The sequence below is a fragment of the Mus caroli genome, unplaced genomic scaffold (genome assembly GCF_978045245.1).
Source record: "Mus caroli unplaced genomic scaffold, Mus_caroli_1 scaffold_6, whole genome shotgun sequence".
NCBI classification, from domain to species: domain Eukaryota; kingdom Metazoa; phylum Chordata; class Mammalia; order Rodentia; family Muridae; genus Mus; species Mus caroli.
Window position 1 is genome coordinate 24,735,445 of NW_028227261.1, and position 26,594 is coordinate 24,762,038.

General features: G+C 54.4%; 1 protein-coding gene across 9 annotated transcripts in view; it reads right to left on the bottom strand.

Annotated features, from left to right (window-relative positions):
- Positions 1-200: 200 nt before the first annotated feature.
- The window catches only part of Ahdc1 (AT-hook DNA binding motif containing 1), a 65,584-nt gene continuing 39,190 nt past the window's right edge, over positions 201-26,594 (bottom strand). For 5 of the 9 annotated variants that reach the window (XM_085838877.1, XM_021159465.3, XM_085838876.1 and 2 more), the window contains 5 exons: positions 22,454-22,620; positions 16,967-17,078; positions 16,795-16,832; positions 11,575-16,479; positions 201-850 (listed from right to left, as the gene is read on the bottom strand). In XM_085838877.1, the coding sequence (XP_085695003.1) occupies positions 11,618-16,405 (4,788 nt within the window). In that variant the 5' untranslated portion in view covers positions 16,406-16,479; positions 16,795-16,832; positions 16,967-17,078; positions 22,454-22,620 and the 3' untranslated portion in view covers positions 201-850; positions 11,575-11,617. Of the gene's footprint in view, positions 851-1,355; positions 6,286-11,574; positions 16,480-16,794; positions 16,833-16,966; positions 17,198-22,453; positions 22,621-26,594 lie in introns of those variants that run through there. The other 4 variants (XM_021159462.3, XM_021159463.3, XM_029475889.2 and 1 more) reach the window with 4 other exon arrangements.

A 26,594-nucleotide genomic window follows, 5' to 3' on the forward strand; every position in this document is an offset into this window, starting at 1 on the left:
CTCTAGGCAGTGGGATGGGAGTGCTTAGAGGCAGGGGAGCAGAGGCTGCGGGGAGGGAGATGACACCCAAACACAGGCAGGTGGGAGGACTCAGAGGCAGGGAACCCAGGAACATCCTGAGGTATTTCAACTCCTCTCGGAAGGACCAGTGGCTGTTGTCCCCAGTTTTACAAGACACAAGGTTTTTTTTTTTTTTTTTTTTTTTTTTTTGCTTTTTTTCATTTCTTTTTAATACAAACTTGGATCTTTGGGTGTGTCCTGCCAACAAAAAACAACAACAACAACAGAAGAGAAAACCCAAGAGTGAAAAAGAAAAAAGAAAAAAAGAAAAAAGAAAAAAAAAAGTTCCCAAAAGAGGTTCTCCCTCCCGCCCCACCATGCGAATTTGCACACCACGGGACCACAGCAGGTTTACAGAATGCAATATACGATCCACGATTTATAATAAAACAGTATATACAATAAATAGGATATTGTTCATTTTTGTCAAACGACCTGTAGATAAATTTCTCAGTGCACACTTGCAGGGGCTCTGGACACCTCGAAACCCCGCTCACAACCTCTTGCACACGCGCTCGCTCTCTCGCTCTCTTTTTTTTTTTTGTCTTTTTCTAAAACTGTGTTTTGTTTTTAAGTTTTGTACATTTTAAAAAGTATTTACAATTGCTGGTTTTGTGCAGAAAGGGCTCACCTTCGGCTTCTGCGTGGAGGAGATGGGCAGGGAGGGGTTGTGGGGTGGGGTATGGGGCCGCAGGGGGTGCAAGGGGCAGGTGGGAGGCAGAGGGGCAGGCGCTCCTGCCAGAGGACGATGTGGACGCTGGGAGGGGTCTTGGCATTGCTCTTCTGAAAGCTGCAAAGAAGCACAAGAGAAGAGGCGGAAGTCAGCAGCAGTTAGATACTCAATTTCAAGACCAGGGGGCTGGAGCTGAAAAGGCTTGGCTCAGGTCCTACCAAATCTCTGGAGATGCTAACTACCATTGTTCTTTCTCAAGACAGGCCCCCACGTGACTTGGGGCCTGCCTTGTGTTCTCTAAGCTCAGTTCCCTAATTTGGTCCAGGTTAGCCTCAAACTTGCTGTATACCAATGCTAGGTCTGAGCTACTGATTCTCCTGACTCAGCCTCAGCTGGCTATGGCCGGGTGTGGTGGCGCATGCCTTTAATCCCAGCACTCGGGAGGCAGAGGCAGGCGGATGTCTGAGTTCGAGGCCAGCCTGGTCTACAAAGTGAGTTCCAGGACAGCCAGAGCTACACAGAGAAACCCTGTCTCGAAAAACCACAAAAAAAAAAAAAGAAGCTGGCCAGCCTGGTCTACAGAGCGAGTTCCAGAGCTACATAGAGAAACCCTGTCTCAGAAAAACAAAAACCCCACATACACAAACAATGATGGGTTGGATGAGGGTGTCAGGTCCCATAGGACTGACGAAGAATCTAGACTCTGGAGTTAGAGAAAGAAAGCTAAGTTCACAAGCCAGTGCCACTATGTAAATCACAAGCCAGTGCTTGTGATTTCAAAGCTCTGCCTACCCATCGGAAGCCTTCTGTTGTTGCCAGACAGGGTTCACTACAGAGCTGAGCCTCAACTCACTGAGCTCCCACTTGCCTTTGCCTCCTAGGTACTAAGATTGAAGGGTGCCTGCCACTGCGCCTAGCTTAAAAGGGGGAGACCGGGAAGGCAGACATGGTGGCCCACATCTGTAATCCCAACACTAAGGCAGGAAGATCTTCAGAGTCTGAGGTTAGCCTGGGCTGGAGACAGATTTCATTTAGTAGACTGCTTAACTGGCATATATGAAGCCCTGGGTTTGATCCATAGTATGGAGTAAATCAGGTGAGCTGTAGCAGGAGTACCATCCTAGTACTCAGGAGGTACAGATCCCGTTTTAAAAACCCAACCAAAGCTTGGCAGTGGTGGTGTGTGCCTTTAATCCCAGCACTTGGGAGGCAGAGGCAGGCGGATCTCTGAGTTCGAGGTCAGCCTGGTCTACAGAGTGAGTTTCAGGACAGCCAGGGCTACACAGAGAAACCCCGTCTTGGAAAACCAAAACCATCCAACAAACAAAAACCAACCAAACATCAGAGGAGAGTAAAGCAGGGACAACAGGGGTACCCAGCCTAGATTTTGTTGCTGAATCCAGTGGGCTAAGACAGAGGAAGATTCAACACAGATATGCAATCACTAAAACTATCACTTTTATTATCTTCCTGGGGCCAGACAGGCCTTCCAAACCTCCACGGTAAGAGAAGTTCCAAGGACAGAGGCTTGCGAGGCAGAGCACCACAAGGGGTGAAAGCCTGATTCTATTTATTTGAATGCCACCTCTCTTCCTAGGCCCCCTCACCCACTCTGCTCCCAGGAGAGAGGAGATGAATGAAGGTAGAAAGAACTCATCCAACACAATGCCATCTGTGTTGGTGGAGACACTGCCTTCCTGAAGCTAGCAAACTCCCCAGTCCCCACAGCCACTCGGGTACCTCTTTTCCATAGACAGTTCTGATCACGTGTGTGGAACTTATCTTCTCTACGCAGACCACCAGTCTGGCCCAACCCCCCTCACCCAGATCTGCAGCCGTTGCTGTAAGGGATGAGATATAGCCAGGACAGGACCAGCTTGGTCATTCCCAGAACCCTGGGCCGTTAGACTGCCTGCCGTTCAGAGGTCTGCGATCCTGGCTCCCCACCCCCAAGTGCAAGACCATTTCCTCCAGAAGAGGAGCAGGGCTGGGGTGCTAAACTGCCTTCTAAGTCTCCTCTGTGAGCCACCTGTCCTCCCCCACAGCCGCAGGAGCCAGGCAGCAGCGACAGAAAGCCTTTCTCCCTGTACTTTCTTGGCTTGCCTCTCCAACAGGACCACATTGGCATTCCGCTCAGCCTCAGCTGCTGTCTGCTGGGCAATCAGCTCCAGGGATGACTTTTGTCCTCTGGTTGGACTAGCCAGGACACTCCTGAGAGCCAGGGGCACCAGGTGGGCTCCTGCAGGGAAGGAGAAGCACCCCATTTTGGTGATGAGGCCAGGCAGAGAGAAGCAAAAGGGCTGGTGAGGCCTGAGACATCAGATCTGTACCTCAGTAAGGGGTAGTGGGGAGGACAAGCCAGTGCGTCTGTAAGGTGACAGATGCATCACAATTGGGGCAGTAAGCAGAAAAGCAGCTCTTGGGAGCAGAGGTGCTGCGGGGATGAATGTCAGCTCTCTACAGTTAGGGTGACAAGCTCGACCAATTGCAGAGATGAAGGGAAAGGACCGTGACATGTGGGGTGCCAGGCTCAGCAAGCACTGGGGGCCTCAGTCCAGAAGCTGATGTCTCTGCAGTTGAGGGACAGTTGCCAAGATGAACAATCTTCTGGGTAACCAACAATAGAGGGTGGGCTCCTGCAAACTACTTGGCACAGTGAGTGATGAAGAACCCCAGTTTTGCCTGCTCCCCCAAGGGCCTAGAGCACAAATCCTGCATAAATCCCCTTCGCTCCCACCCCCACCAGCCCTTAGCCACTGCCAGTGACCCTCAGTAAGCCAGGTCTCCATGGTGATCTCAGCCCAGCAGGCGGTTCCTGCCAGAACCTTCCTTCCCATGGTGCCTGCGGCCAGGCAGCAGGAGGCTTTCTCACCCTCTGCTAGGCTGCCCAGAGCACCTTACCCTTCCCTCCCACTGCCTTCCCAGCTTCTAGGACTTGGCCAGCCAGAGGCACAAGCAGAATCTGGGGGAGGATGGTGGGTGGGGAAGAATCAAAGGCTGGGACGGGGGTGTTCTTCGTGCAGGGAGGAGGTTATGCTGGGCCGAATGCAGACTTAGCTAGACTCAAGTCCTGAAAACCGAACCAAATAACGAGGTGCCAGGCAGCCCTGCTGAGGGATTAGGAACAAGGCAGAGAGCAGAATCGCTCTGGATCCACCGTAAAAAGCCTGCTGAAGTGGAGGGACAGCAAAGCAGACACGTCCTAACCCAGGTCATCTGCAGATAGAGGGTTGTGCCAAGGCAAGGCCTGTGGGGCTCAGGATGAGGAGGAACCCTGCACCCAGTCTGGGAAGGAAGACTAGAGCATGCTGGGATGGCACATACGTGTGGACAAATGGCAGCACTGTGACAGATCTATGGCTGGTCAGCACCTCAGCTTTCACATGCCTCTAGGATGCCTTCTTAGAAGGCCTTGTTACCATAGCTACCAGAGCACTTGCCATTCCCCATGCTGCTCTGCTAGAACATGGACCTGTGTGGTTCACTTCTGAACCCTCAGTTCCAGTATGCACCTGGCCCCAGGACACCAACTGCGTTACTTAGTGGCCCCAGGAGGAACCTTAGAACCACATCCACTGTACCCTCACACTCCAGCAGCTTTAGAGACTTCGGTGGTCTTTGCCTGGGCAGAGATTCAAAGTGCTATGGATTATAAAGAGATCTGGCCGCCCAGAGAACCATTCTCTCTATGAAGGGAGGGTACACTCCTGGTAAGAAACTGTACCACACCCACTTCCTGCTAGGGCATGTGCTAAGGCTTGACCTCCGCTCCCTGGTCTATGCCTCCAGAAAAGGATTTCAGTGTCAGGCGCGGAAGATGGAGAGGGAGGCCCTTCTCTCTCTGAGCTTCAGTTCTCTTTCTGAAAAGCAAAGGGCTTGAACAAGTGATGAGACCTTTAGGTGTTCCAGACACAAGGGTCAAAGGGCAAATCAGTCGCCTGAAGACCAAGCTACTTCTCTGGCATTTCATGTTACTGCAGGCCTTTGAGGTACCTCAATGTGCAAGATATTTCTGTGGGGCTTAAACTACACCTGACAGGCAGATATACCACGAGAGGTTCAGTGAAGGGTCACAGGAGGCTTCCAACCGAGACCAAAGACCTCAGGGTCTGGGGGGCTCCTCCACTTTTCAGGATCGGTGCCTTGAACTTTGGTTCTGAGAGCCCCCCCCCTTTTGTTACTGGACACAGAGACCTACAAAACTTGCTGATGGATTAGACAGGCTTCTCACCTGCAGACACCCAATCTGCTGTGAGCACACCGCCCACTTGCCAGTTCATTTTGTCTTGAGGTAACAAGTCCTCATCTCCGCATTTGTACACTATTACACATACAGATGTGTCTCCAGGAAGGAGGCCTCCCCTTTGAAAGCCACCTGGTCCTGAGAGTGTCACAGGTTCCCTGACACACCCTTCCTTCCGTGTGCCACTTTTAGGATTACTTCCTGAAGATGTAGGCACTGAGCCTTCACCTCTCTCTTTTGGAGACAGGGTTTTCTCTATGTAGCCCTGGCTGGTCTGGCAGTCAGAGTGCACGTTTCTGCCGCCAGGGTGTTGGGATTAAAGGCAGGCACCGACCACCCTTTCCTCTCTTGGTTCTTCCAGGCTATTTCTTGCAGTCTATTTCTTTCACATGCATACATGTGTGCATGCATGTGCACATACACCTGCCATATCCCCCAAATGATCAGACACGAGTGAACAGTCCAAAGGGACTGATGGTACACTCGGGACACACCTGCACAGGGCAGACAGGTAGGAGACCACACTGGGTAAGAGAGGGCAAAGAAAACGAGGGCATATCCTATAAAAACTCTCATGCTCCCTGCTGACTCGGCCTGGTCAGGAAGGGTGTGTGTGTGTGTGAGTGTGTGTGAGTGTGTGTGTGTGTGTGTGTGAGAGAGAGAGAGAGAGAGAGAGAGAGAGAGATGGGGCTCAGGCAGAGGTGGATGTTGGGACAGAAGCCCAGATACCCTCTGCACCATGGCAGGCATTCAAGCCTGCGTTCTGTAGACTGAAGGCTGGAGAGGAAGGATGCAATCACAAGGTGTGAAGCACGGAGCTGCAAGAACAGATGTGCTTTAATCAATTCATCCAATAAATATTTTAGGGGCTCCAGACACTGTGCATCTAAAAATGCTGAACAGCAAGTACTTATGGCGGCCACCATGGGCAGAATGGACTGGGGTGGGGGTGGGCCAGAGACCCAGGTGGCTGAGTAGGGCTCTCACTGCTGAAATCTCTCATTTGTTAGGCTCCATTTCCAGCCTCAAGGAAGTTCCTGTTGCCTTCCCTCCCTCCTCATGTAGCTCACAAGGGCTGGTGTGGAGGATCCGCCTTCTTGCTGGAGAACCCAGCCTCCCATAGACAGGGTATTCATGTTGGGTTGAAACAAGCGCATTAGGTTCGTGGTCAGTGGTGTCTTGGGCATGGTTTACTGGCCAGTGCAAAGTAGGCTGCTAGTTCACATGGACTGGACACAGACTTCATCTACTTCTCCAGCGCAGGCATCGTGGAACCAAAGGTGGACAGTGACGAAACAGACAGAGCTATCTAGGGAAAACCATAACATACTATAAAGTTATAAGGAAGGTTCTCAGAGGCTTGGAGTTTGGGGAGAAGACTGTGCAAACTATATAGACAGGGATCTAGCTGACCCAGTAACTACTGAAGGTGCCTACGAGTGGGGCCGACCTTATCTCTATATCCCTACCTCTTCCCAGGAGGACTTGGTCCAGTGGCTAACATAAAAACACTGAGATTACCCTGTCTACCATCCATATCCCCGGGTCTGGGGGTGGAATCCAGGGCCTTCTGTGTGCACGATAGGCAAACACTCCAACAATCACCTATATCTCCAGGCCCGAGAATAATTCCAAGGTTTCCAAATGCTTGAGGCCCATACCAGAACACAAGGCTCTTGTCATAGGGCAGCAGGCAACAGATGCAGAAGGGCTATCTTTGGTCAAGCAAAGGTCAGGGACAAGGGTTGGAGATGTGTGACTCACACTGCTTGAATTAGGGACCCAGAATCCAGACCGTGGGAAGGTATTCATCCACCCATCTACCAGCCACTGCCGAGGTGCTTTCTTGTGGGCCAGGCCAGGGCTAAGGGCTTTACATGTCAATCCCCTTCATTCTTACAAGAGATAGAGATGCTGTGAATCACCAGGTTTCATGAGTCACCAGATCACCTAGCTGCTAAGGGCTGGAACCAAGCTGCACAGAGCGGCCTGTGTGTAGCCACAGACACGCACTCCTAGCCACTGCCTGCCAGTTTTAGAGGTCTGCTTTTACCAGGAATGTGGGGTGCAGAGAGAGGAGGAGCAGCAGAAGGTATGTTCATAGAGAGATGGTATTTCCAAGAAGCGGGGGCCTGAAACAAGAAGGCCTAGCCTAAATATGGCTCCAGGGAAGGCAGGCAGTAGAACTGGAGGGTGACCTCAGAAGGAGGAGAAAACCTGGTGCCTGGAGGAAGCAGGGCAAGACCGGCTGAGGCCTGACATGAGGCCTCTTGCTCAGAGCCAGAGGCAAGATCAAGTGACCTCTTAAGGATTCAAAACTCAGGGAGACAAAGCCCAGAGCAGCCAGGCCTGGGCATGCCTGCTGACCCTGGCTGGCTAGTGGCCTTGGAAACTGCCTCCTGTTCCGGTCCAGCCCCAGCTGGTATAACCTGGGAGGACCTGTGACATTTCTCTTGGCCTCCCTTCTACAGCCAAGAGCTAATAGGGAGGAGAGAAGGATTAGAGATTCCTGAATGTATCTGGTCCCTTTCCACCTTCTCATCTCTACTCCTGGGGTCTGCTGCAGTTGGTATTTGGTTTAAGGACCCCAGTATGGAGCTAGTCTGTCTGGGTCTGCTTTTCATTTAGGGGGACCTAAGAATATGCCTGTATGAGCTGAAGATCTCCTCCACCCCTTTTCACCTATCTCCAACTGTCCTGTCAGCTACAATACTCAGCAGAGGCAGGACACACATTCCCAGCTCTCCCTGGGACGGAGCTTGCTTTTGCCCTCAGTTCCCACTGCCTGCGGTGCCCTCCCCTGGCTCCACAATCTCGCCTTTTCTTCAAGCTCAGCTTCTTACCACAAACCCACAAAATTCATTTAAAACATTAGATCTTCTGGACCCAGCGGTCAGTGCCTGGAACACCAGCACTCAGTAGGCTGAGGCAGGAGGAAGCAAGTTCCAGGTCAGACAGGGCTAAAATACAAAACAACCTCTGATCCCAAAGAACCACGGGGTTCATCTTATGGGAGCCTCCATTTTGCTTGCACACAGGGAACTGGGGATGCGGGTGAAGAACAGGCCTGTGGCAGCTCTGAAGGGCAGAGATGGCTCCATGTTTTACAATGTATCCCTGGGCAGAGCTCAGCTATCCCTGTGTCCTTAACTCTCCAATGAAAGCCTAGAACATCCTCTCTGCCCAGGATGGTGTGAGGAGTCCTGGGGCAGTGCTACATATGAGGACAACACACATGTGTACAGAAGGACTTCTCAGCCCAACACCTAGTGCCTGGGGTGCAATCCTTGCTCCTTCCCACCTTTGGGGACATGCCGTCCCCTACCAGGTGTCTCCAGGTTCCCGTGTGCCCGTTTTAACTTCCTGGGCCGGTGCTGAACTGCTGACAGGAGCCGTGTCTACTCTGTCTCCCCAGATCCTGCCACAGAATGGGCTCCAAGGAGCAGAGGATGAGCAGATGAGCTGGAGCGCCGCTACCCAGTGCCTATTAAAGCTGCTCGCTTTGTCGGTGAGTGAGCGTTGTCACTGTCTTCTCTGCTTAAGCCTGCTGCTGACAGGGTGGCTCCCTCTTACCAATTCTTCTTCCCTGACACTCTACTCTCTGCATCCTCCAACCTTTCTCTCTCACAGGGTTTTAACTAGTCCTTGGCACCAGAGGGTTGCTCTACACGAGGCACTTGTTTGTTATCCTAACTAAGGCACTACCGCAGACCACTTTAGTCCAAGCCACCATCACGGCTGGCTTGTCCGGTCTCCTTTCTACAATGGCTCCCTGTACATCTTGGAATGATTCAAATTCCTTGAAGTGTCTGACAGCCCCTGCCTCTACCAATCTGGCCCTTGCTTAGCTTTCCTGCCTCCTCATCCCTCAGCTCTTCAAAGCCAAAACCCCTCCCTGCCTCAAGACCGTACACACCGCCTGCTGGTCCCCCTGCCCAGTAGGTCCCCGCCCTACCTACTATGTAGCTCCTGTGTCCTACTGGTAGCTGGAAGGTCTGGGTCCCCTGTTGCAAACTCTCACAACCTCCTAGCTGGCCCTGCCCCATTCTTCTCCACACCTCTACCCAACAAGTGTTCTGCGCCCTTCTGTGTTTCCTGTCTTTCTCTCTGAACCCAAGGTCCTCTGAGAATCAAGCGCCTCTTCTCTGGTGCTTCCAATGCCTGATGCATGCACAGGGAGGGCTGCATAGACATTCCTGTGAGGACAGCGCTGCTACCTCCCTGTGCTGGGTGGGGAACAGGCTAGAATGTGGGGCTGGATGGCATCCCAACTCCTGCATTCAGGCCTAGCTGGGTGGTTCCACTATGCACTGCGCTGAGCTATGACCTGCCCAAACACCCAGCCCCCACGCCCATTCATTTTCCATCCCAGAGTCTGGGAGGAACGGTTTTGGGATTATTTCATTTCTGGATTATCCATGAGACATCTCCCCTCCGGTGAGAAGGATCAAGGGTTTGACATTTTAAACCCTAAGCAGCTTCTCCCTCTGCCTGCTTCAGATCTGCAGCCCTGCTGCTTGCAGGGAGATGCATGGGGAATGCAAGGCCATTTTAATCTTGGCTTGGCTTCATTAGGAAGGAAAAAAAACACTGCCAAAAAAAAAAAAAAGAAAAAAAAAAGAAAAAAAAAAAGAAAAGAAAGAAAGCTTGAGCCATTGTCTCTGCCATGCAGACCTTTGAGAGACTCAGATATTGTTAAAGTCAATTTTTCTCAAACAGATGGGGAAACAGAGGCCAGGGAAGGACAAAGCTTAAAGACACGTAGCAAGCTAGAAGCCACACAAGGAACTGGTATTCCCCAGAGCCTTTTGGCTCTCATGAATGGCTCCTTGCCACCCTGAGGCACCAGGGCATCTGGGGTCTGACAAAGCGGGGGTCATGAGTTTCCACCGACTTTACCTCAGGACCCTGAATCACCCTGACCTCAAATGGCCTCTCCAGAGCAGGAAGGACAAGTTGGCCCATTAGGAGGTAAAAATACCCAGGAGGCTTTGGGGCAGCAAGAGTAATGAGTGAGGGTTTTAGTCAAGTTCTAAGTGACTTCACTGCCAATGGTCACATGGGGCTCATTCTGCGAGAGGTCTCTCGCCCCAAAATGGGTCTAGCTGTGGCTGTATTCAAAAACAGACTGTTCTTCAAGAAGGCAGTTCTTTTTGTTTTTTGTTATATTTTTTTGTTTTTGTGTTTGTTTGTTTGTTTGTTTTTTGGCTTTTCGAGACAGGGTTTCTCTTTGTAGCCTGGCTGTCCTGAACTCACTCTGTAGACCAGGCTAGCCTCGAACTCAGAAATCCACCTGCCTCTGCCTCCCAAGTGCTGGGATTAAAGGCGTGCACCACCACTGCCCGGCTAAGATATTTCTTTCAACCCAATTATTCTCTTCAGTTGTCTGGAAACATTTTCTGACTTTTCAATACAGGGGTTTCTGTGTAGCCTTGGCTGTCCTGGAACTTACTCTGTAGACCAGGCTGGACTCCACAGAGATTCCCCTGCCTCCACCACCTGAGTGTTGGGATTAACGGTGTGAGCCACCAACAGCCGGGCTCATTTTCTGCCCTGTATTTTCCTGAAAATACTGAAACAGACTTCCAACAGGAAGGCACAGTACCTGAGAGCAAGTGTTTCTGAATAGATCACTGGACTGTGGAGAGGCCTGGCTCGAGGAAAGGGACTTGTCTTACTCTGGGGACCAACCCCACTGGTTGTAATTTCCCAGGGTAGAGAAGACAACGTTCGTTGAACCTGGATCTTTGCTCCACAGGTCTGACTAGCAGACTAAAGGTGTTTCTCAAAAGCATTGGGAGGCTGGGGGTTGGTGGGTAGCACACACCTTTAATTTCAGCACTCAGGGGACACAGGGAGGGGAGTGTGAGGCCAGCTAGGGCTATGTAGTGAGACCCTGTCTCAATGGGGAAAAAAAAAAAGCCTTTAAGGATAAGAGGCCAAGAAAGAATCCTATGGGCCATTTTATAAAGCTCTTGCGAAGCACACGACCAAGGTAAACTAGCCACATCAAAGGAGCCTGCAGAGCCCTAAGAGAGTGACCGGCCCCTCCTTTCCTCATCGAAGCACAAGACCAAGGTCCTCCCTCCTAAGAGATAAGTGGTGGTGGTATGCTATTTCTTACCCAGGCCTAGAAAGAACGAGGGGAATGAAGGTCTGGTCTTATCCCATCTATGGTTCTACCACTCCCAACGATCAGGACTTCAGAATGGTTCCAGATGAATGAGTACATCATCTTTTCAAGACTGTTCAGTTTTTCTTTTTCTTTTTCCTTTTGGTTTTTCGAGACAGGGTTTCTCTGTATAGCCCTGACTGTCCTGGAACTCACTCTGTAGACCAGGCTGGCCTCGAACTCAGAAATCCGCTTGCTTCTGCCTCCCAAGTGCTGGGATTAAAGGCGTGTGCCACCACCGCCCAGCCCTGTTCAGTTTTTCTAATTTTGAGTTTTTTCTTCTTGATGGTGAATCCCTAAACTCTTCCTTGAATCTTACAGAGGTGAAGGGCTCTACAATCGCACACTCCCTCCATCTTTACGGCTCTCCCCCCAGCCAAGCGATAAGCAAGCTTTTGCCCTCTGCACCCACATCCCCAGACTTACCCAGGAACAAAACCTCGTGGTCCAGTCGGCACTTCAGTTGGTACTACAGGGAGGTGACGGTAAATGTGTCCTCAGGGTGAGGTTCCGCCATGGGCCCCAGGAAGCCACTCTTAGGGCCCCCACCCAGGCCAGGATGTGCCTGCGGCATAAAGCCTGGATACCTGTAGGCAGTGTCCTGCAGGGGCAGCAGCGAGTCCCTCGGCACAGGGGACAGAGTTAAGTCACTAAGGAGTGGGCAGCCATAGCCAGCAGTGGCTGCAGCAGGGCCACGGGGTGGACCCGGGGGCCGGGCCATCTCCAGTGGCTCCTTGTCGGCCTTGGGCGTGGCTGGTGGGCTAGCCAGGTGAGGGGCACTGAGGCAGACAGCTTCCGTCCTGCCCAGGAAGTCAGCCAGCAGCCCCGAGCCCACCTTGCCTTCATAGGGTGGGCTACGGGCAGCTGAACCTGGTGGGTACCAGTAGGCTGTACCCTTGCAACTAGGGGAATCATAGTGAGGCTGGCCCAGCGGCAGGTCCCGGCAGCTCAGGTGGGCTTGGGCAGCATGGCTCAGGCTAGCCCCCTGAAGACCATGCTTGAGGGGCTCACAGGCAGTCAGCTTGGAAGGTGGTGGCCGCAACTCTTCCTTGAAGCCTAGCGTTGGTGAACAGGTGGGAGAGTAGGCCTTCTGCAGGCCAGCATCGAACACTGTGGGCGGGTGGGCCAGTGGTGGGAAATGCTTGCCATCAAGCTCCGCAGCACCCAGGCTGGGAGAGTCACAGTGGAAGCCTTGGCCAAAAGTGCCATCAGAAGGTGTCGATGGATTCATGGAGTAGGGTCCCATGAAGTCACAGGGATCGCGTTCTCCCACACCAAAGGCTCTCGACTGGGAGGGCAGTGGTGACATGCTGCTGTCGCCACTGTAGTAGTCCAGGCCGAGGTCTGGGCTGTCCTGGAACAGGGGATTCACCGGTTGTGGCTTGGGGATGAACTTGGCTTTGGCCGCTGTACCACCTCTCTCCTTCTTGGCCGAGCAGGCCCCACTACCCCGGCCACCCCGAGGCTGCCGGGGCCCGGTGCTCCGTTTGGACGGGTAGCCAGAGGCAGTGGCCGAGGTGGATGTTGAAAAGCCCAGATGGGAGGCCTCAAACAGGTCCACCTTCTTCCGCCGTCCACGGCCAGGCTTTGAGCTACTCTGAAAGAGGACACTCTGGTTCCAGTTGTAGCCGGGAGCAGACGACGCTTCATTCCAGTCCATCATGAGCTTCTCCAGGCTCGACAGGCTAGACTGGCCCTCACTGCTTGAGGCCTCGCTGTTGGCACGCCTGAAGCCACCACCACCGACTGGCTGACTGAACTGGGTGCTGTCCGAGGATGACTCGGAGAAGGTCTCGGACACGGCCGTCTGCTGCTTTACCTTCTGCGGCGTGTAGTTCGAGATGTCCAAGATCACATTGGGTTCGCTGCCGTGGCAGTCAAAATTGGGATTGTAGAGCTGACTAAAGGCCTCTGAGGCCCAGTCCAGGCCTCCATACCCCTGCCGGAAAGGCCACTGAGAAGCCCCCACAAACTGCCGACAGTTCTCAGGTGAGGGCTGAAAGGAAGAGGAAGAGGAGGAGGCCGCAGAGGCCGCAGAAGCCGTGGTGCCCTTGGGCACCATGTAGCCACCGGGTGAGACGGTACTGGCTCGACTGTCACAGCGCAAGGGTGTGGGAGCTGACCCAGAGAAGGGGCCCCCCTCAGAGCTGTTGAAGAAGGAAGCCTTGCTGGGTGGTAGGCAGGGACCCCCAGTAGGTGGCGGGGCGTAGCCAGCACTGTGGGCACTGCTGGGTGAGGCAGGGAGGCTATTGCCGCTGCCATAGGCGAAGCTGCAGTCCTTGCTGTTTGCACAGTCCTGGCCTGAAAAGGGCTTTGCCGAGGCAAACACGCTTTGCCCGGCCCCATAGCCACCATACTGAGGTGGGTAGGTGTTGGCAGGCGGGTGGGTTGTAGGTGAGCGGGCCACGGCTGAAGGAGGGGGAGCCAGCTTTGGGAAGGTCTCAGCTGCCCGGCAGTCTGAAGTGGCTGGAGTTATCCCGTAGCTTGTTGCCCGCCCTGGTGGAAAGGTCTGACGGGAAGGCAGGACAGGCTGGAAGGAGGGGTCTGCCCCAGCTCCACTGCTGCCCACTGCCACCGGGCTAGCCTTGGCTCCCCGGCTTGGGAAAGTGGCAAGGCCCCGCTGAGCAGGCAGTGCACTGGAGGGAGGCCCTGCATAGGTTCCCGTTGCCTTCCGGGACTCTGGGCGAGAGGCCGACAGGGCAAAGTCCAAGAGGTCAGAGGAGTCATCTGAATCAAGCAGGGACCGAAAATAGCCAGTGAAGAGGTTCTGGCGCTCCTGGCTGAGCTCCGTCTGGCCTGAGGGCGCACCAGCATAGTAGCTGCCACGGCCTGAAGCCCCACTCTCCAGCCCAGTGGAGGCAAAAGCCCTGGCCTCGGTCCCCTGGAAACCACAGTTTCTGCCAGCCTGCCCTCCTGGGTGCCCATGGTGAGGAGCCCAGCCACCACCCTTGTCTCCGACCCACTCAGCACCTGCCTCCCCAAAGCCTGGGCCACTGGGCACCTGCTCTGGGAACAGAGTCCCATTCTTTCGGGACCGCCTCTTGCGCTTGGGTTTCCCAGTTACAGCATCTACCTCCCCTCGGCCCCTTTTGCGTGGATGCCCCAACTCGGTGAGACCAGGACCCACAACCCCAGGAGCTGCCACTGCTACCACCTTCTTTTTCTTGCCAATGCCCTCAAAAAAGTCACTAAAGGAACAGCGGGCTGCCTTGGCTGCGTGGCCTCCACCCCTACCTCCAAAGCCTCCTGTTTTGCCTCCACGCCTCCGGAAGCCCTGCACCCGATGCAGGAACTGAGAGATGCTCTGAGTGTCCGGGGCCTGGTGCACGGACTCAGGCTCACTGGGTGTCCAGCAGCGGGGTGGCGAGCACCTCCCAGCACACTGACTCTGGCGGTTCAAAAAGGCCAGCTTGGCAAGGACATCAGAATATTCAGCCTTACTGTCATTGGCGTCTGCTGCATATGATGGTTGCGGAGACGCCAGCTTCTGTTTCCGTCGTCGTCGTTTCTTCACCTCGGGCATGGCCATGGTGGCTGCTGTCACAGTAGCAGCCTCGGCAGCTACCACTGTCGGCTCTTTGGGCTTCCCGGGACCCAGCAGCAGGTTCTTGGGAGGGCGGCCACGCTTGCGCTTGAGAATGATGGGCATCTCACCTGGCGGGAAGACGACCACCACATTCCGCCCGTTGTTCTTCATCTTCAGCAGTGGGGTGGGCTCTGACGACACCCTCAAGCCCAGCTCCTTGCCCTCCACACTCAGACTGCTGCTCAAGGATGAAACTTTGTACGTGGTCTTGTTCCTCCGCCCCAGTGACACGGGGATCTTGGCCATTTTCACCACCATGCGCCGCACACCCCTGCACTTGCCTTTGCGGGTAGGGACCATTGGGGTTTGAGAAGACTCTGGCTCCAGCTCAGGAACTGGGCCTGGGCCTGACAGAGTAGGAGGAGGTGGTGGTGGCGGCAGCGGTGGGGGCTCGGCCAGAGCAGCTGCCAGCCCTGTAGGCATGGGAAGAGGAAGCAGGCGACCCTCAGGTCCTGAGTCCACCTTCCGCCCCCTTCCGGCTTTCCGCCTGCGACACAGGATCTTTGGCCTATCAGTGCGCCTCAAGGCGTACTTGGGGTGGCCCTCAGGCCCAGGGGGACCATGAGGTGAGCACAAGTCCAGGCGTAAGGGCTCAGCCAGTTGGCAGTGCCCCAAGGATTGCTGGGGCTCTAGACGTCGACCGGGGACATCTAGCAACTTGGGCAGGGGGTCGAGGGCCTGAGGGTCAAGGAGCTGGGATTCCAAGGAATCAGGTAGGGTGTCTAGGGCCTGCAGGGTCAGGCTCGGCAGCCCCAGGGGATCAGCAAGGGGCTGCAGGGGTGGTAGCTCCAAACCTTCTCCTAGAGGCTCTAGTGCCTGTGGATCTAGAAAGCGGGGCTGGGGGTCCAGGAGCTGCGGCTCAGGCTGTGGTGAAGGCGGCTCAAGGGCTTGAGCCTCCAGGAGCTGGGCCTCGGGGCACGTGAGGGAGGCCAGTTCACTGAGGATGTCAGCATCTGCCAGCTCAGAGTAATCAGGCCCGTCCGGCTCGGGCTCGGGGGGCAGTCCAGTGGCCGTGGCCGTGGCTCCAGGACCATGGCCTTGGCCAGGCTGGGGACTATCCCTGGGCTCAGGCTCAGGTTCATAGAGAGGGTGGCTGGGCCGCTCTGACTTGGTGTGAGGGTTAGCACGTTCCTCGGGGCTGCGGATGCTGTTGGCCAGGCTGGGCGAAGAGAAGAAGCTGTACTGCAGGTCGCCGGGTGGCGGAGCGGGTGGGCGGCTCAGCCGAAGCCCTCCACAGTCCAGATGCACACCGCTGTGCTGCAGGTCCTGCGACAGCCTTGTCAAGTCCTTCATGATGTCAATCAGCTGCACCACTGGACGCAGGTTCACACGCCCGTTGTCCCAGTGACGGAGGGAGTTGTTGTCTGGAGCCGGTGAGGGACAATGGGCCTGGGAGACAGGCCGGGCTGCCCGAGGAGGTAACAGGTCGTCTCCCTTGGCAAGGACTGGTGGACGGCGGGAGCTGGGGTCCCTCCGAGGGGGTGGGCGTGGGTTCTCCGAGAAGGTATGGGTGGAAAAGGCCTTGTCAGGTGGGCTGGCAGGGGGCCGGGTGGGAAGCAAGGGCCGGGGGGTTGGGGGGCCGCTGGGGTAGTACTTGGGCTCTCGGAGGTAGTCAGGAGAGCTGCACACGGCACTGGAAGTCACCACCAGGCCCTGGGGCTTCACACGCATCCTGACCTTGTCCTCCTCGGGCCGCCGGGCGGGGCCAGGGCTGACATGAGGGTACGAGAAGCCGGGACCAGAACCTGCCAGGGAAGGAGAGGCAAGAGGTTCTTCACCTAGCATTCCCATCCTAAGGTGCCCGTGAACCCTTATGGTCTTCTGTCACGTGTACATACTGAACTCCTCATGGGCCCCAGCACCCAGGGGCAAATGACCCACTTCTATAGGCTATGGTGTTAGAGATGACAAGATCCCCATATCTTGGCAAGGGAGGCCTGGTAGCAGGGCAAGATGACCACTCCACATAACACTAGATACAGAACTGAAGAAGGTTGGGAAGACCCATTCAGCACTGCGCTGCTCCTCTTCCTCACCCTCGCTCCCCAGGCTGTACTCACCCTCGGCTCTGCCGCCTGGGCTGTCACACTGGTTATCTCTGTAGGCAACAAGACATGATCAGAGCTCAATTCCCCGCATGGTTCAAGATCCACACTAAGCCTGCTACCCATACACAGCCCCACAGCTTTCCCGATGCCACCCCAGCTCCCTCAGGGCTCCCTCCTGGCTGACCTGGTAAACAGAGGGCCCCCGTGCTTGGGGACTCTGCCAGTCGATGGCTGTCAGCTGGGGGTGTTGTGGAGCAACTTCGGCCTGAGCCCAGGCCTTGGGGTGTGGACAGCGCCTGGAAAGGACCACCGTAGCTCAGGTTTAGTGAGCACCTACTGCACGCCAGGCACTGGGCTGGAAGCTGTCCAGGCATTGCTTCATTTGATTCTTCATACCAATCCTGTGAGGTAGGGGCTATTAATAACCCCATTTTGCAGATGAAGAAATGGAGGCTCAGACATGAACTAATATCATTCATTCATTGATTCATTCATTCACATGTTCATTATTTATGGAATATCTACTTTGTACAAGGCCTTGATAGTCAGACATTGAACGGGCAAAGCCCTACCTGACTTAGGAATCGGTGGATTAAGCAAGAGGAGCGTAGACAAGTGAAGAAAGCGCCTGGGACCAAGGGTCTGCGAGTCACCAGGAAGGTGATTATAAAGGCTTTGGGACACTTTACTGCCACCACCAAGCACTTTAATGGATTATCTCATCTAACCTCCCTGCCATTCACAGTTCAATTATCCTGCCCATCTTTAAAGAAGCCATCCGGTAAGGGTTCCAAGCCCCAGGAAGGCAAGCCTATCTGCCCCGTCGCTTGCTGAATCAAGCTCTGCGAATCTGCCACAGCTCTGCAGTGAACAGGGGCTGCTGCAGGCATGGGCCACCATGTCTGGCTCTCATCAAGTTTTTTCTTCTTCTTTTCTAGATCCAACAATGATGCCGAAGGAGAAACAGTGACAAGAATATAGAAAGGGGCCTTTTCTTGCGCTCCTCAACCTTCCTTAGTCTATGAAGTTCTGCCTTTCCTTATTGCCCACATCCAGCCCAGTCAGTCTGTCCTCCCGGAGCCCTGTCTATTTCACCTTCATAGGATTTATCACAACTGCAATCAATTACTTGTGTGACTGGCCATTTAGTGTGTCTCCCTTGAGACTGTGGGCTCTTCAGGGGCAGGGATCACATCTGTCTTGTTTACTGCTGTATCCTCTGACCCCGGAGCCTGGGCTATGGATGCTACATAAATATTTACGGAGAGACTCTGAGCTGGCCAGGGGGGCGCTGGGACTTAGATCTAGGCATATTTGATTCCCAAAGGAGCCTGAAGACTCAGAGCTGCGCAGGAACCAGGACCTCAGTGAGCTGCATGGACCCCAACTCTTGAAGGGTCCCAGGGACAGCAGCCACTGATCACCGCCTGTTGTTTGGTCCTGACCTCGAGCTGGATAGTTACGGCTTTTGCTCTATGGACAGGTTGCCATATTGCCCAGTACTGGTCCATGGGGAGAATGCAAAGCTGCATCAGGGATAGGACAGTGTGGGAGGGGACATTCCTGTGGACCCATGGGGTAGGCAGCAACCTCCAAGCCACTGACAGTTCTAAGCACCACCAAGGAGGGCAAGGCTGTCCTGTCTGTTCTGCTCACGGCACCTCTCAACATCTGGAAAGGAATGCAGCCCACAGGAACCGTGTGCAGAACTTTGCAGTCCACATACGCGAGCCTCTGCATCCTCACAGAAACCCAGGAGGCATTGCATAGTTTATTATCCTGGTGCTACAGAGCAAAGAGGCCCAGAGCCCTTGTGAACCTCGCCTGAAGCCACACAGCTGCTCAGAGGCAGAGTTCTCAATTCTTTTAAGGCCAAACCCTCTTTCTCCTCTCAGCTCCTGCAACAATCCTTTAGCCACTTCTGGAAAGGCTCCTTCTAAGCTGTGGTCTAATTTAAGGCTGGGAGGAACACTGAAATTATCTAAGCCATTGGCTTCTAAACCCTGAGCTCAGGGGAGCGGAGGAGCTGTGTAACACTCCAGATACCCAGGCCCTAGTCCAGGAGGGCCTGACTCACACATCTGAGGGACATCTGGGAAGCTGTCATTTTAATCTGCACCCCCCCTCCCCCAGTGAGTACCCTGTGCTCTAGTTCCATTTTACAGAAGAGGAAGCTGAAATGGAGAGGTTAGAAGACTTCACTGTTCATCCGTCCAGGCTGGTCTTTATTTCTGTCCACTGCCCCAGGCTGCACCCTTTGCCTCCCCTGCACCTGCTAACTCAAGGCTCTCTCTATGCCTGGCTACAGACCTGTACCACTTCTAGCCCAGCTCAGCACTGCCCCTCTCCCTGCCCCCTTCTTCTCTATTCCCCCACACACACATGTACACACACGCCTGCGCCCCTAAAAGATCTCTCAATGTAACCTGGAACTCTGTGTGCACCATGCTGGCCTAATGACAGCTGGGCAACCAAGGAGAACCTTGAACTTCTAATCCTCCTGACTCCATCTACCTACTCCATATACCTAATGGTATATATATATATACCACCACACCCAGCTTTTGCCATGCTAGAAACTGAACCTAAAGATTTGTGCACAACAGGCAAATACTCTACCAACTTGGCTACATTTCTAGCCCCCACCTTCTTCCTGGGAGTCAAGGTTTTACTCTTAGTCGTGGTTGGCCTGGAAATCACTATGTAGACCACGCTGACCGCACCCTTGCAGCTATCCTCCTGCCTCTGCTGAAGACACAAGAATGTACCACTCCACCCAGTGAGCCAGGTGGCACTGCTGTTCTTGAAGAGAGAGCACCTTCAGAGTATGGAGACAGCCAGGCAAGGGTGTGCATTTGGGAGGCAGAGGCAGAGGCAGAGGCAGGTGGCTCTCTGAGTTACAGCTGAGCCTGGTCTACAGTTCTAGGACAGCCAGGGCTACACAGTAAGAGCCTGCCTCAGAGCGCAACTCTAGGAAGTGGCTTGACCTAGCTTTTGGAGATACCTACACCAGGAGTCCCTCTCCTTCCTCACTGTGGGTGGGGCTGGCCAGGCCTTCCTGCTTTAGAGACCTCCCACTTGGGGCCCAAGGGCGTAATCTTGGCAGAAGAGACAAACCTCCTCCCCAGTGGCTGCTTCTGCTCCACCCACCCATGAAGACCTTTGGCCACATCCTCCTGACTGTCCACTGCTCTTTTGCAGCCTTCAGGATCTGAGGGAAGCGGTTGGCTCCCTTCCCCACCACACCCCAACAGGCAGCCATTCTCTTGGCGTCTTCTCAAAGGTACCATCTAGCCCAAGTCTGTGAATGAAAAGTCAAAGGGTCCTCTGTCTGCTTGTCTGCTTCTGGGTCAGTGTCTGAGCTTGCCCACAGGGACAGCAGCTGGCTAGGAGGGGGGCCCCAACCTGCAGAGCAGAGTGCCGGGAAGCGCCAGCCCACATCCTTGATCCCCAGCCCCACCCTCCCCCACTGTGGCTGTGACCACCCCACCCCTTCCCCAGCCCTCCTCCCCTCTCACCCACCCCTAACCTCCCCTGGGGAGCCAAGCTGCCAGTCCCAGCTCTCACTTCCGGCCTCATGACCCTCTCTCCAGCTAGCATGCAGTCCCCCTCCCATTTCCCTCAGCTGGTCTGAAGGCTCACGGATGTCCTTAGGCTCTTAGCAGTGGGAAACATGGCTGTTCTGAAACCTTCCTCAGGACCTCTCTTCCCCACTGAGGCGTTACCTCCCAGGACTGCCAGCTTCCTTTCTCTCAGGGATTTCATGTTTCACTCTCTTGGTCTTCCCTTCCTTTTAGCCCCTAGTGCCCACCTAATTCGTAGATCTTCTAGCAAGCAGACACTTGCCCTAGATCATAACAAGGAACCAGTTACTTGTTTTGCATTTAAATGTGAGCACAGAGAGGCTTAGTCATGCCCTTAAGGACACACAGCCATGCCAATCAGCTTTGTAGTCGCCTAAGTTTGGTTTTGTTGGGATCCTTTAAGTCAAACTGCTTCACCATCCAGAGATTCAGCCTAGCCCTGGCCTCCTCAACTATCTCAACTACCACTTCTAATCTCTTTTCCCCCAGCTTGTCATCAAGATGCACTACCTCCCCTGACCACTAGGTGTCCCCCTGGAGCCACTGATGCCCCAAGGGGAACTGGTCCTGCCCCGCCCCCATCATCTCCCCCAACCCCAGAACAGTACAGCACTGCATACCCCACCCTACCCTATCCTCAGCCACACAGAGCTCCTTTGTACAGCCCCCACCCACCCTCTTCCTGTCCAGAGTGGGGCACCTGGCAAGCAGGTCTGTTCCTGAACCGCCCCCTGCCAGCCCCTTGCCCCGGGTGCCAGGTGTGTAGGCGCCACTGCCAGCTCTCACTGAACCCGAGGGTCACCTCATTGGCAGCCCTCCCTTCCTCCCTCCGAGGTCACCCAGGGACTGTGCTTTCCGCCCCACTCCACCCCCATTCCCTCCTGCCCTTGGCCCTTCCAGACTCCTGTCCTTGTCTTTCCTTCTGTCTCCCAGAGGACTCCCTCTTCCAGTACCACTAGCACCTCCTCCCACCTCTCTCCCGCCCCCGCCCACGTCCCTCCCCAGAGAGAGCCAGTTCGGCCCCGCCCCTCACTGCTGACCAGGTCGGAAGAACTCCTCCCCCTGGAAAGTCACTGTTGAAAAGGAAGTGACTTCAGCAGTTTGGCCACAAGGCTGGGCATTGCTGAGCCCAGCTCAGCCCAAGTCCTGCCCAGCCCACCTTCAAAACACAAAGGGAGCCATGTGCACATGCCACCTCACCTTGTGCTCAGAACCCTGAGCACACACAAACCCACCCAAGGGTGTTTAAGTCTTGGTCCACTAGCACCCTGTGTGGTAGACAGCCCAGGATACCCACACCTGCATAGGATCCATAGCCAGCAGTCACCACTACAGCACACATGTGAAGCTCTTAACTATTCTCCCACATAGGCCACTTATGTAACTCTTGCACACACAGCCCTGCCCACTAAGGGCAGAGAGCCCCACACACCTGCTTGCACACAGACCCAGCACAGTACATTTACAGCCTCACATCCTCCCGCAGCCCTGCCTCCCCACCCTTCCCATCCCTGGAGGCCCAACCCCCATGCAGACCTCAGGAATGCTCCTTTGGAAGTTGGGTGGGGTTCCCAGCAGGCTAAACTCTAAGGAGCTTCCTGGAGCCTGAGGCTTCATGTGTCAGTTCAGGGAGTTGCCTCTATAGGGCAGGGCAGCCCCACCTGGCCTCTGTGGCTGGGAGCCTGGGTGGGCTAAACCTGGGCCACAAGAAAGATGGGCCCTGCCATGGCCCGCCCCCCGGCCAGCTGCCGGGCATACAATCACACCTGGACTACCATAGCCTCCCAGCTCTGTAGAGGAGTCCTTGGGAGGTCAGCTGCACACATAAGGCACACTGGCTTCCACCTCTGCCCTGAATCCTGGTCACCATCATAACCCATCTCTCCGCCCAGTTCTCCAGGTCATGGAGGCACAAGGAAGAGTCCTTAGGCTAGGAGGCAGGACGCTAAGGGCCTCAATGTACCCCATGAGCCTCTATTCCCCTCTCTGGATAATGGGGAGTTTGAATAGGCTAGATTAATGTCTCTCTCTGTCTCTCTCTCTGCCTAAGCTAAGAGGCGATCTCTGTTACACTGGCTCACAGTTACCTGTGCAGGCTCTGCAGAGGCTGGACTCAGCAGGAAAGGTCTGTCTCTACCAGCATCAGCTTCTCCAGGGTAGTCTCTGCAGAGGCCTGAGCTCACCCGGGGCCCTCAGCACTCACTCAGCTGGCTTGGCTCTGGGGTCCAGGCCGATGGTCAGGCAGCCTCCCCATCTGTAGAAGCAAACACAGCACACCAAAGATAAGCATGGATGGAGGAGCCAGGCAGAGGGCAACTGAGCCAGGCGGGCATGCTCCACAAATACCAGTCCTGCTCTGACTTTACCCCACTGCAGAGGCTCAGTACCTACCTACCATCCCACCTTCTTTCTTTGAACTCTTTAAAAATGCAATGACTTGGAATGGAGAGATGGCTCAGTGGTTAAGAGCACTGGCTGCTCTTGCAGGACTCTGGTTCAACTCCCAGCATGCACATGGCAGCTAACAGCTGTCTGTAACTCCTGTTCCAGGAAATCTGACATCCTCACCCAGACAAAGCACCAATAATACGCACGAAATGAAAATAAACGACTTTTTAAATGTTTTGCATGCCTGGTGCCCACAGGTCAGAAGAGGGCGTCAGATCCCCATGGAATTGGAGTTACAAGATGGTGGTCAGCTACCCTAGAGGTACTGTGAATGGAGCCCAGATCCTTGGAAAGAGCAACAAGTGCTCTTAACCGCTGAGCCACTTCTCCAGCCCCTAGTCCCTGTCTCTCATGCCCAGACTCCTGTTGGGAAGCAGTATCTTTGAAGTCTAGATACTCACACGTGTGCACAAACTGCACACCAGAGAGAGTGGAGGGAACCTGGCCTTGGCTCAACTCCTTATCCTGTCTATAGCCTATATTCTTCCCCATTTTCTTACCCCTAAAAATGGGGAGTTACATCTTATGAAGGCGAGACAGTTCTGGGGAAGCTGTGGGCTGGTAACTGTACAAGTCTGAGTTGCTGTCCCGAGAGGAAGAGGAAGGTATGCCCACTGCCATGGTGGTGCATGTGGAGCTGGCACCTGCCCAATGCCAGCAGCAACTGGACATAGCTCTTGTTTTTAAGAGACAGGGTTTGTCTAGGTCCCCCTAACTGTTCTGGAACTCATTCTGTAGACCAGGCTAGTCTAGAGATCCACCTGCCTCTGTCTTTAGGCTTTAAAGTGTGCACCACCACCCCGTCAATAACCATGGCCTACCTTACCACCCCAGTTTCCTGCCTAGTAGCTGGCCCCGTTGTCTGCACTGAGGCCGGGGAGAGTGGGGGAGTTTAAGAACCAAGCATCACAGAAGCTTATAGGTTCTCGTTACTTGGGAATGTGCACTGGTGAGACTCAAGTCATCTGTGTAGATACACACATCTGTATGTAGGTTGCTGGGGCTACTCTGCCTGTCAGTGTGCATCTCTGTGTGTCAGTGTGGGTAGCAGCATGCTTAAGACTGTACGTGTGGGAGGGCTCAAGTGTGGCTCAAAGGTATAACACTTGCTAGAATACAAGATCCCGGGTTCCACTCCCAGCACCACAGAAAAATGAATACAGTTCACACATGGATTCTGAGTTTGATCAGTAGTGATTGGTATATCAACTGAGTCTACGTATCTACCAGAATTAAGTGTCTTCAGTTTATAATCGTGGACACGCCCACCATCTAAATTTCTATTCTGTTCACTTCTCTGTGTATTTGGCTGAGCCCGTGACAGGTGTGCCCAGCTGTGAGTGTATCTGTGTGTATATACTGCGCCTGGCTCACTGAATCTCACTGTGTCAGGAGCCAGGCCAGCTCCTGCCTGCCTCGGAGCTCTCTGGATGTGTTCGGCAGCAGGGTGGGGGCGGGTGGCTTATCCTCTGCTGTCCCTGCAGGTTTCCAATCCCCAGGCCTGTGACTGTAGGCGCTGGTGTCACTGCAGATCAGCACTGCCTACCTCCTACCTCTGCCTTTCCTTTCCATGGGCTTTCAGGGTCACAGCATAATGGCGTGACTGGTCACAGTGTCCCTGTGGGTTTGTTTTGCCATGGTCAGCACGTGCTTGCGGGTGTGTTTGCATGTGCAGATTCGTATGACCTTATCACTGTGAGTCTGTGCATACCATGTATTTGTATATATATGTTGGAGGGTCCTTGTGTTATCCCATTATGTATCTGTGCCAGTACAGCTGAATGTCGGTGTCAACCGGTGTGAGAGGTCTGTGGGCCTGTCAGCACAATGGTGCCTCGGCGTTTGTGTGGTACTGTGGCTCTGTGTCACTGTGTTTGTGTGGTGTATGTATCCTTCTCTCTTCCCTCCCTCACTCTCTCTAGAGTGACTGTTTCTTTCTCTCTCTCTCTCTCTCTCTCTCTCTCTCTCTCTCTCTCTCTCTCTCTCTGCCAGACAACACCCCAAGCCTGGATTAGGGACAATTTATCCACAGGCAGAGGAGGAGAATTCCAACCTGCCAGAGCCTTCCTCTGCTCTGTTTGTTGCCTGCTTCCCTGTGGTTGGGTGGGGATAGAAACACAGCCTAGCAGCTCACAAACTCTCAGGGAGCCACCCCCCCCAAGTTCCCCAGATGCCCAGAAAAGTGGAAAGGTGTCCTGAGCCTCTACCCCACCCCAGTGACTAACTGGTCCCCATGGCTCAGCTAACCTTCGCCCTCTTCTCCTCATATGGCAGGTGGGTGAGAGACTAGTCTGCCAGGCTCTGGGGGCTGAGGAGCCCTAAGGAGCAGCTGCCCTCAGAGCCCCCATATCCTGATATTCTCCAGTTGATAAATGCCATTCCCCCAATAAATAACTAGGGAAAATGCCGCTATGCCCATTGCAGGGGGAGGATGTGTGGTGGGGGAACAGGGTTGGGCTGGGACTAAGGCTCCCTTCACGGTGCTCCAGGCGCAAGGCAGAATCACATGTTTCCCATTAGCTGCTTTGGCCTCCTTGTTCGGGGGTGTTGGCTGGGGGAGATTTGTTCTGGTTGCAGACACCAGCAAAGACCACACAAGAGAGAGAAGGAAGGGGGGTTCTGTAACAAACACCATAGGCACAGAGGAAGAGAGACAGAGAGACAAGGACAGAAGACAGAGGCCAGTAAAGAGAGGTGAACAGAGACTGTGAGGGACAGGGACAAGGAAGGAGGCAGGCTGGGCCCCAGACTGAGACTGAGCTCAGGCCAAGAAGGATCCAGAGAGGGGCAGAGAAGACAGCAGTCTGACAGGGATAGCCTCGGAGAAGGGAGGCTAGAGACTAGGTTGAGGTACAGGAGCCTCAAGAGGATGGTGGGGTGGAGAGAGGGAAGGCTAGGCTAGGTGAGGGTCTCACAGGCTGGGAAGTGGGTGCCCAGGCGGGTGGCGGGTGAGGGCAGCCAGTGCCTGAGCCTCCCGCCTGCTGACCCTCAAGCCTTGGAGATAACAGACCCGAATAGTGCTGACTTGCGGTTCAGAAATCCAATATCCTCCGCGGCACACTAATCGACTACCTGAGCCCCAGCCCGCGTGAGCTGCCCCGATTAATCCTGCGGCTCCACAGCCTTAATTAGTTTAACAGTTTCAGGGGCAGGAGAGGCAGGCAATAGGGTCCTTAGGCCTATGGGGACACTGCCTGCAAACCCTGTCTAGTGCACTACCTCCTCAGACACACTCCTGCCTAGGCCCCAGAGGCCCCTCCCCACACTACCTGAAAAACACTGGGTTCCTTCTCCCGAGGCACAGTTCCAAGGGCTGGTACTTGGTCAGAAGGTAGGTCATGCAGTATGAAGACCCCCCGCCCCCACTTTCTGTGCTTAGGGCCTCAAGTGTTTCCTCTGGCCAGCCTTTTGGGGACCTTGTGGCCCACATGGGGAAGTCCCACCAACTGCCAGCCACACACAACAGGGTACTATGTTGTCTCTTTAGGGGGAAAGACAGGCCCCTACCTCTCTAACATCATCCCAGCAGCATGAGACACTCATGCAGGCCACCCTCACAACAGTCAGTCACTGAGAATCCTCCCAACATGAACAGCCGAGCTGCAACCTGTTGCTTCCTTCAAAGTGTGAGATGGTCATATCTGATGCCCCCAGATGGCACAAGGCAGATATCCAGTCGTCACCCTTCGACAGTGTGACTACCTAACCGGGCACCTCTTACCCATTGACAGGATGTGGGATGTAGAGAAAACCTGTCATAGACAGTGAACCAAAATAGTT